The following is a 10,160-nucleotide window of genomic DNA, read 5'->3' on the forward strand; positions in this document are numbered from 1 at the left end:
CAGTATCCTCCACCTCGGGAAGGTGGTGTTCTTCCATGGGTTTACTTGTTTTACTTTTTCCTTCTCAGCCCTTATTTTGCAAGGCGAAACAAGTACAGCTCCTTTAGTCTCATGAAATGACAGGTTTTTACTTCTTCAGTCATCATCATAGCCTTTTTCTTTGCCTGTTTTAAATTATTTTTTTGCTACACGGATGACCTAAATATATGCAAAGTTGTAAGTGAAATCCCGCCCACTGAGGCAGGTGAGTATTATCCTGCTTCATATAGGAGTAAACCAAACCACAGAGGTTGTATGACATGACCAGAATATCACTGAACGCTAGTGACAGTGGAAAGAACCCACTGCACTTGCTGTGATGGAGAAGTTGCGTTCCGTGGTATATTCAAATATGGTTTTGTGCCAACGTTAACTTTCTGCACGGGGTCTTCTCTTCATGCTGTGTTTCAGCAGTCCTCAAAAAGAAGAAAAGCGGAGTGTTCCTACGACATCAACAACATTGTGATCCCGATGTCGATGGCAGCCGTCACTCGAGTGGAGAAGCCTCAGTACAAAGAGATTGTAGTACCAAGGTATCTACAGACCAGGGCTATTGGTCCTCTCCCCTGTGGTGACAGGCTTTAGATGGGCAGAAGGAGAGCTGTTCCTCTTAATGAAACAAGGAAATTATTCCTCATGGATTAAAAAAGAAAGTATTTCATTAAAAAATGTGATTAGTATCATTTGGGTTTAAATGTTGGTACCAAACGTGTTTTTCCTTGAAGTGATGTCTAGCTTGTGTTGCCCCTTGCAGCTGGAGGATAGTAGAGCTGGAGGAACTGGAACCTTTCAATCAAGCAGACTCTGAGGTAAGAAAACAGTTTCATCAATATGTCTCAAAAGTCTGTAGCCGTTCTGAGGACGTGCAAATGGCACATTAGTCGCTCTAGAGTCAGTCTTTACCAGTTATAAATTCTGCCAGCCTAGTAAGCAAAGCTGCTGTATGAAATGCTGTTCAGTTCTGCTGGTTGCATCTGAAGGCAGTGAAAGGCCAGCAGAGACGAGGGTTGCGGTGGCAGTCAGCTGTGGGTCCCCGCTGCTAGCTGCGGGCAGAACAAACCCTTTCATTGGGCGTGATTTAATGCCCCTGGCAGCTATGTATATGGTGCATACAACAGCCCGTGTCTGCCTCCTGACAGTTCAGGCTGACAAACGAGTTCCCAATTCAGTACATAATGAAAAGTAAGAAAATGAGGTAGTGATACGAAGTGGGTGTGCTGGTTCCCAGACAGTTTGAATAGGTTGGATATTGCTTACCTGAATTTTTAGAATAGTAGGCTTGGCCTGCAGGCAAGATTTCACGCTCTAAGTGCTCAGACAAAACTTCTCTTCCTAGTTGGAGGATACTTCTGATGAGATGTACTCCAGTCATCACTCCAAATACGAAGATCTTGAACGAGCCCACTGGGATTCCTGGGCAGCGGCCACTTCCCGTAAGCGAGGCAGCAGGTACTGGTCTTGCTAGGAGACAGAGAAAAGGTGGCTTTATTCATTCTTCATTTTAAATTGTACAGAGATCCTGATTCAGGAAGCTCCTTTTGCATGAAGAAATCACTTTGCTCATATAGCTACTCTATGACATAATAGAAGCAAAACATTAAAATAGGGCCTAATCAGCAGAATAGTAACACAGCATGTCACAGACCTGTTAAAAGTTAGCTTCATGCTAAGCTCAGGCTCTTGTGTTGACAGCTTTGTGTTAACTGTAGTACTTAATACTTTTTCCAAACACTTTTCCTCTGGCTTACTTAGCAAAAGTTTTGTCAGATTTATTACAGAGATTGTTTTCAGGTCATTTGCCATATCTCCTTACCTTCCTACCTGTTGCCTGGACAAAGAACAATCAGCTCTGTGTCCAGAGGTACCCGCGTTCTGTTTGCGTGGGTAAAAGTTGAATTCTTCTCTGCCTTCCTTTCAGTGGGGCAGCAGTAGGTCTGTCTCTGCTTTCATTATATTTTAAGAGTTTCCTATTTTTGAGATCCCTGCCTCTACCAGAGCTGAAATTGTCCAAAGTTTTCACAAGTTGTTGAGCAGTAGAGCGGGGAGATGGGCTGACAGGTCATGCCGTTAGTAACCCATACATCTGGGAAAAGGCCAGAATAGTGTAGTCGCACTGGGGACGAATGTTGGCGCAGCTCCAGGCTGGCTTCAGCTACAACAGTTGTGTCTCCAGTAGCTGGTGGGTTTTTTGCTGTTGTGCCTTACTTGTTTTCACAAGGTTTTGCCTTCTTTTAATGCTTAATTGTTCTCTTCATGCGCAGGATGAGTGAAATGAATAGTGATTGCCCAAAAAGCCATGAGAAGCTCTTTGAAGAGGAGAGAAGATAGGAGAGAAAGGGCTAATTAGCTAAAGCACTAATTGGACAATATAATCTTATTGTATCGAGGGGATAAAACTTACATTTCTTACTGTACAATGATCTTATTTTTATTTGGGTTTCTTGTTATACACAACTGACTGTGCTCCAAATACTACTTTGCTTTAGGTCCTCCAACAGAGGAGACGGCCGATGGGCCGGGCAGCCTCAGCCAGCGTCTCCAGTGACTGCGTTTAATTGCCTTAATGATCTGTATGAGCACCCTTCGACTGGCTTGCACAGCCCTGAGACCTGCAACGGTCTGCAATCCCTCTCTGTCCGCAGTAGGACCAGAACGGTGCTGTCTTGCAGCGAAGACACCAGATCTTCCCTGGAAAAGCTCGATGATGCAACACAGGTGAGGTTACGCTGTAACAAATGTCAGCTGGGCTTCAGCTTGTGTGTTCTTTTCTGAAACAATTTTACTGGTATATAGAGTAAACTTTCCCAAAGCTGCATGAGCTTCACACTGCTCAAAAGGTAGTTCAGCTTGTGTGTTTGCTGAGACTGGGATTAATGGATTCAGAGTGGGATAAATTATTCTTCTTTATGTCATAGTTTAAATAATTCTAGGACAATGTTGACCCAGAGTTTGAGATACTTTTTGGCAGAAGGAGTTATCCCATGATGTGGGCAACTGCCTGTAACTATTCACTGTCACGTAGGTGACTCAGTCCCACCTACTAGGAGTAAACTTTGTTAAGGATTAAATTCTGGAATTACCAGAGGAACTGAACTTCCCCTCGTCCTTAGGGATGGTCTTAGGAAGTCTTGCAAGCACAGGCTTATGCTTCATACCAGATCTGTCCTTGGCTTGGCCTCAAGTGCACGGTGTTTGCTTTGGAAGCCTTTTCAGATAAAGAGACTATGAAAACTCAGGAACGCCAGTGGAGATGGCAAGGCAGTCATCTTGATACCAACAGAAAGCTGAACTGCTGGTCCTGGAAATGTTGTGAATAGCACACAGTGTTCATTGCTCTTAAAACTTGGCTTTGCTTTGGCACCCTGGCAAACTTAGAGCTAGCTTTCTAAATTGAGTCCGCTGGTCTTTCAGCAGATGGGCATGGACAGGGAAGAGGTTGTATTGTAGAGTGCTTGATTCTAGGCTTTTAGTTTCAGCAGCTTCTTCCTTCTCTCCTTTTCGTTCCACAGAACATACAGCCTTGGGAGCCTCGCACGTTTCCACTTTCAGATTCTGCGTGCCAAGGTCTTCTCCAGCACTCCAGTGAAGATGGCTATGACCAGGCTGACTTTCAGCCCTGGGTCTCTAGCAATAGGCAGGGCATCAGGCCTACCTCTGTAGACACTGTCATACCCAGCTTCATGCGGATGCAATTTTAGGATACACACCTGCAAACAGATGGCAATAAAAGCATAGAGGAGGTCATGGTCCAGCACTGCAACCCAGGGAAGCTCATCGACAACGCTAAACCTGACCTGTGGCGCGTATGAAGTGTTAGCTACGCGTGCCACAGTGTCAAAAGGCTGTCCGCTGGACTGGTGCGGTGGAGTGCCAGCAGCGTGTGGCACTGCTGTGCATCAGACCTTGTTTTGGCAGCAGATGAGGAGATTTCTGGATGAGGAGGGGTTTAGGCACAGGATGGAGCTATGGTGCTGGACCTCCAAGGGGTATAGTGCTTTTCAAAAAGACCAGTTTCTGGTCAGCTCTGAAAAACAAGGCTGAATTGCCTTGGCACAGGAAGGTTAGGTGCTGCTACAGACGGAAGAAAGGAGATTTGAGTGAAATGAATTCCAACAGTAGAAAGAAAACAGCATTGTTCAGTCTCCATCTTTACAAAAGTGCCTACCAGGTGGCTATCAGGTCCTTAGTGGCTAGAAGCAGCTTTCAGGGTGCTGCTCACTTGCTCCCGGATCAATTTACAAATACCAGAGAGATCTGAGGAAGTCTTGCTGTGAGTTTTATGTGAACCAAAGAGCCGGTGAGGAAGAGGGAAGGAGAAGGCTGCATGGTATGTACTCTAAAATGCAGCTTTGAGAAATTAATCTCATAAGTACAGGAAAATCAGGTTCCCCTTGCCCTGCATAACTGAAGTTTTGTATCAGCTTTCTTCACAGAAACTGCGGGTCCATTCCGTAACACAGTTGTCTTGCAGTATCCTTGCTGTAACAAAATCAATGTGTTGCATTTCTGACTTCTTGTATCTTTTTCTGAATTGCTTTCTCTCCTTGGAGTGAAGATGTTGTCTCAGGGATTTTGGCAAGGAGCCACTGAAAAGCCATGCAGCTGAGAAAAATGTCCATTCTGTAAAAGGGACCTCTAGCTGCTGGCTGTTTCAAGATGAGCAGGGTGGTGAGCTGTTCTCAGGGAGTGAGCTTCAAACCTGATCCAGCTGATAAACGTCCCACCAGAATGTATCGAAACTAATACTGCTGTTAAGAATAACTTGAATCTGTGTTAAGGTGACCTGGAACCATGTTCCAGCTTGACTAAAACTTCTCACTTAAAATTAACTTGAGCAAAGGAAGTTTCTTTTTTACATTCTAGAGCAAAAATTTAAAGTTCTTATTTCCAGTTCATTATGGAATATACTCCCTTGACCTTTCAAAATGGTCTCTGAAGTTTAGATTTCTGGATGTTTGGTGTTTATCATTCTCTGTATCTCCAGAAGTGTCCTTTCTGGCAAGTATTTGTTTCTGGGCTGGAGTGTTCAGGGGCAGGGGGAACACTTGCAGCCTATAGTAAGGCCAGGGATGTTTTTATATGGGGATTGTGATTTTGATGAAGAGCTTTTTTGTCTCTCTGTTTGATAATGTTTGATAAAGTGGACGTAAAATGCCCAAGCATTGCCTAGTTCCAGTCTGTGAAGTAAACTGCATGATTTGGTGACACCCTCCTGTGCCGAAGAGTCGGGTAGCACAGAGGCTGCCGCTCACCAGAGAGATCTGGTTCACCATGGTAGCCGTGCTCTGTTGCGCTGCCTGCAGCCTGCAAACGGGTAACCACAAGTAATTGATCTAGTTTGTACCAAAATGTGTACAGACAGAGTGAAATTATCGTGAGTTCAAAAAGAAAATAAGCTGCAGAGTTAAACGGAGCACGACCGCACCTGGGTGCAGGTTTCTGTTACTGGTTGTGTGGACCAAGGACTTTGCTGCTTCAGGTTGGTTTGAAAAATATGAAAATTGGAGAAGCTCCCAACTTCAAAATTCATACTTTTCCGGAGTACAATATAGGAGCAAATCATACTCAGTTTTCTTTACTAAAATTTCTTGTATTTTGTAATTATATACACATTTTTACCTGTCATTTTTTGAATTTTTGTATTTTGAATGGTTGGATTCACAAATAAAACATTGGTAGGGACTCTGTCAAAGCTCAGTGCTTTTAAAAGAGGAAATTTGGGGAGAATTGCTTCATAATGACTCATTCCATCGGACTAGATGTGATTATGAAAAGATAAATAAAACTTCCGAATGTACCCAGCAGTGAAGACTTGGTGCAGATTTGTTCATTTGTATTTTCAACCACTTGATATTTTTGAAGCCATAACGAGCACTGCTGCAGTCTGTACATTTTCTTGTGAGCTGGCTCTACCTGTGCCCCTGTACCTCTCCTCCTCCTCAGCTGCCATCTGCGTCCTGCAGGATTGCCACAGGTTTGTCCGTTTCCAAATAGCCTCGATGACACGGGAGTGCTACCAGCTCTGTTCAGTCAAGCTCCGGCACTGCCCCCTGCTTCCTCCGACTCCCTAATTGCATGTCTCCCCTGAACTCAAGGTCTCCATGCAAACCCTGAGCTTTGGCTGACAAATCATCTGCTCGTATTCTAAGCTCTCCCTCTGCCTCCCCTGGTGTCTGCACACTCAGCTGTGTCCCAATACAAGCTTATTAAATCCTTGTCAGCCCTCAGCTAGTCTTGAAGTGCAGGTCCTCTTCCTCTTTTTTTTTGTGTGGCCAAACGTTATGCCATCGCTGGCATTAACAGCGTTCCTGGAATGCCTCTGACTAGGAAAGGTTTGGGAACATGGGCTATGACTGAGTAAGTCTTGTTTCTTTAGGAAATTAGGCTAAAGCCAGATCTTCCTCTCTGAGGCAGTCAAATCATCTAACTCAGAGGTGCAAGCTACCCCAGTCTCAAAAGACACCTCAGGTGTTAAAGACTGAGGCAAAGAAGGCATTAAGTACCTCAGCCTTTTCCTCATCCTTCGTCACTATGTTTCCCTCCACGTGCAGTAAAGGATGAAGATTCTCCTTAGCCCTCCTTTTGTTGTTAATGTATTTATAGAAATGTTTTTTGCTGTCTTTTATGGCAGTCGCCAGATTAAGTTCTAGTTGGGCTTTGGCCCTTCTAATTTCCTCCCTGCAAAACCTCACAACATCCTTGTAGTCCTCCTGAGGTGCCTGCCCCTTCTTCCAGAGGTCATAAACTCTCTTCTTTTTCCTGAGTTCCACCCAAAGCTCTCTCTTCAGCCAGGCCGGTCGTCTTCCCCACCAGCTCGTCTTCTGGCACACAGGGACAGCCTGCTCCTGCGCCTTTAAGACTTCCTTCTTGAAGAGTGTTCAGCCTTCCTGGACTCCTTTGCCCTTCAGGACTGCTTCCCAAGGGACTCTGTCCACCAGGCTCCTAAACAGGCTGAAGTCTGCCCGCCAGAAGTCCAAGGCAGCAGTTCTGCTGACCCCCTCCTTACTTCTCTGACAATCGAAAACTCTATCATTTCATGATCACTATACCCAAGATGGCCTCCCACCATCACATCCCCCACAAGGCCTTCTCTGTTCACAAAGAACAGGTCTGGCGGGGCGCTTTCCCTAGCTGGCTCCCTCACCAGCTGTGTCAGGAAGCTGTCTTCCACACACTTCAGGAACCTCCTGTACTGTTTTCCCTCTGCCGTATTGTATGTCCAGCAGACATCTGGTAAGGTGAAGTCCCCCATGAGAACAAGGGCTAGCAATCGTGAGACTTCTCCCAGCTGCTTATAGAATATTTTGTCTGTCTCCTCATCCTGGTTGGGTGGTCTATAACAGACTCTCACCATGATATCTGCCCTGTTGGCCTTCCCCCTGATTCTTACCCACAGACACTCAACCCTATTGACACCATCGTTAAGCTCTAGACAGTCGAAATACTCCTTGACATACGAGGCCACCCCACCGCCTCTTCTTTCTTTGCCTGGCCCTTCTGAAGAGTTTGTAGCCATCCAGTGCAGCACTCCAGTTGTGTGAGCCGTCCCACCATGTTTCTGTGATGGCCACTATAGCATAGTTTTCCTGCTGGACAATGGCTTCCAGCTCCTCCTGTTTGTTGCCCATGCTGCGTGCATTGGTATAGATGAACTTTAGTTGGGCTATTGATTCCACCACCTTTTTGGGAGCAGAAGCCCTAATTCCTATGTGACTGATCTCAGGCGCTTCCCTGGTTTCTAGCACGTCAACAACCCCTTACGTCTTTGGTGCCGCATGGGTCCCCATCTCCTATCTCCGCTGAGACGGCAGTCCAAAGGTCCTTGCCAGCACACCTCCCCTCAAACACTGGTGTGCCAACCCCAGGCTTATGATCAGCGAGCCTGATTTTATCCCTTTCCCCGTTCAAATCTAGTTTAAAGCTCTTTCAATGAGCCCTGCTAACTCCTGCGCCAGGATCCTTCTCCCCCTCGGAGAGATCCTTCTCCCCTCAGCATCCGCATCCTCCTTCATTCCCCTCCTACTCCTGCCTGCCTTCTCTCTTCAATCATGACTTCAATAATTTCTGCTCCCAAAGGTTTTCTGCTCGTGTGCTGCAACTCCCGCACCTGGAGCTGCACGAACACACGTTCCTGCAGGCCATGTTACGAACCTGTCCCCCAGCAAGCTGTCGTTCAAGGGGCTCAGACTGATAGATTTCCCCATAACCCATCTAGAGAATTGCTCCCAATGATGGTATTTTCACTTTTGTTTCAGACAAGTATGTGGTAAAGAGACTTTTGGAAGAGCTGCCCTTTCTAGCTGAGGTGCAATAGTGAATTACAACTAAGCTACCTGTACGCTTAGCACTCTACACTTTCTTTCCACATGAGCTATCTTGTCACATTCAGTACTTATCATTGTGTAGTGGAGAGATGACATTCTTCAAACCTTGAAAGTTGAGGCTCCATTTCCCTGTCTCCCACTTTTTTTTTCGCAAAACATTACTTATTAGATGCCATTCCTTCTCTTCTGCTTAAAGCTTTAGTCACTGTAGGAACAATGCATGCAGCCACGCTGCTTGAGGATGGTTTCACTGGCACCGACGCCAGCGTTCAACCACATGCTGTGGTGTCCGGGGAGAGAGCATCCTGGGCTGGTGCCTGAACCCTGTGAGGTGTTTGCTCATTTCATTTCTGCTTAGGAATGCAAGTATGGTCTGTCCGATAGCAAGGGGTCAACTGCCTTCAGAAATACGGAAGAGAAAATAACCGTAAGTGTGGTGACACATGTTTGCAGCCGTACCTGAGGATGAGCTGTCCTATTATCCTTTATGAAGGTCTGATGCTTCACTGTCTGCTGTCCTTAAGACAGAGGAGCAAAATAAAAGGGTACACAGCTCTCCACTGTGCCTCTTTCCACAGCAGGAAAGTTATTTCCTATATAACAGGAAATCTAATGCCGAAAAGGCGGTATCAGAAATTTCAGTCTGCCACCACCTAGTGCAAGCAGAGTGCCAGGAAGCATTGAAGAGAAAAAAATTGGTTTTCTATCCTACATATCCAACTCCTCTCCACCAGTATAATGTGCGTCAGATTAAAAAGGAGCTCTGCATCAGATCAGATCTGCAGCCTCCACAGCCCAGAGCTACGAGGAGCAACCTGCCTACCTCAGCCCAGTCCTGCGTGAAGGCGGCAGAGGCCGGACCACGGAGGAACAAGCGGAGGTGATGAGAGCCGCACTAGCACAAGACAGGACGCATTTAGACAAAGTTAAACAAACACCCAAACTCATCAATGCACCGCTCGCGCAGCAGGGCGATTTGAAAAGTCACCACAAGGTAAGCTGGCCGTGGGTGGAGGGGCTGCTGTGAGGGCCAGGGCGTGAGGAGGGAGAGCGAGATCTCTCAGGACGCCTGAGCATCCCGCCTCAACGGGTGTCAAGAGCACTGACGGCCCTTTTTTGGGCCCGGAGCACGCCGCGAGCCGGCCTCGGCCGGTATGAAGGGCACTCACGGCGTTTTCTCGGGCCCGGCGCACACCGGGAGCCCGCCTGAGCCCGCCTGCGCCAGCGGCTGCCGCTGAGGCGAGGCCGCGCTAACGGCCGGCGCGAGGCGGGGGAGGCAGCGCGCATGCGCCGGGCCTCGGCGGAGGGGGCGGGGGCAGCGCCGGAGGGAGCGCGCTGCTACGCCTCGGCGCATGCGCAGGGGGCGGGCGCGCCCCCCCGCCCAGAAAAAGGGAGGCCCGCGCATGCGCCAAGATGGCGGCGGGGCTGCGTGGGGGAGGGGCGGCGGGGCGCAGGCGCTGAGGGCGGCGGCGCGCGGAGGCCCAGCGCCGCCGGGGGGGTGGGGGGGGAAGGGCTGCCCCGGCGGGAGCGGAGCGCACCGGGCCGGCGCGCGCGCGCGCGCGCGGCGGCGGGAGGGGAAGGGGGGGGGGAAGCGGGTTCCCGAGCATGCCCGAGGGGGCGGGGCGTCCGCCGCTCGACGCATGCGCGGCGTGAGGCGGGTGGGAGGCGCAGGGCCGCGGTGGCGGCGCTCGGCGAGGGTAACAATGGCAGCGGCGGTGGCGGCGGGCGGCGGGACGGGGCCCGGAGCCGCGGCGGCGGCGGCCGTGGCGGTGAGCGGCGGCCCCGGGTTGGCGACGC

The 10,160-nt window shown here is 48.6% G+C and overlaps 1 protein-coding gene across 1 annotated transcript in view; it reads left to right on the top strand.

The window, feature by feature from the left end:
- LOC132317207 (KAT8 regulatory NSL complex subunit 1-like) overlaps positions 1–3,737 on the top strand; it is a 33,998-nt gene extending 30,261 nt beyond the window's left edge. The window contains exons 8-12 of the mRNA XM_059818756.1: positions 451–572; positions 794–848; positions 1,376–1,488; positions 2,526–2,754; positions 3,549–3,737. Of these exons, the coding sequence (XP_059674739.1) occupies positions 451–572; positions 794–848; positions 1,376–1,488; positions 2,526–2,754; positions 3,549–3,737 (708 nt within the window). The remainder of the gene's footprint in view (positions 1–450; positions 573–793; positions 849–1,375; positions 1,489–2,525; positions 2,755–3,548) is intronic.
- Positions 3,738–10,160: the final 6,423 nt, after the last annotated feature.

The sequence above is a fragment of the Gavia stellata genome, chromosome 6 (genome assembly GCF_030936135.1).
Source record: "Gavia stellata isolate bGavSte3 chromosome 6, bGavSte3.hap2, whole genome shotgun sequence".
Lineage (NCBI taxonomy): Eukaryota > Metazoa > Chordata > Aves > Gaviiformes > Gaviidae > Gavia > Gavia stellata.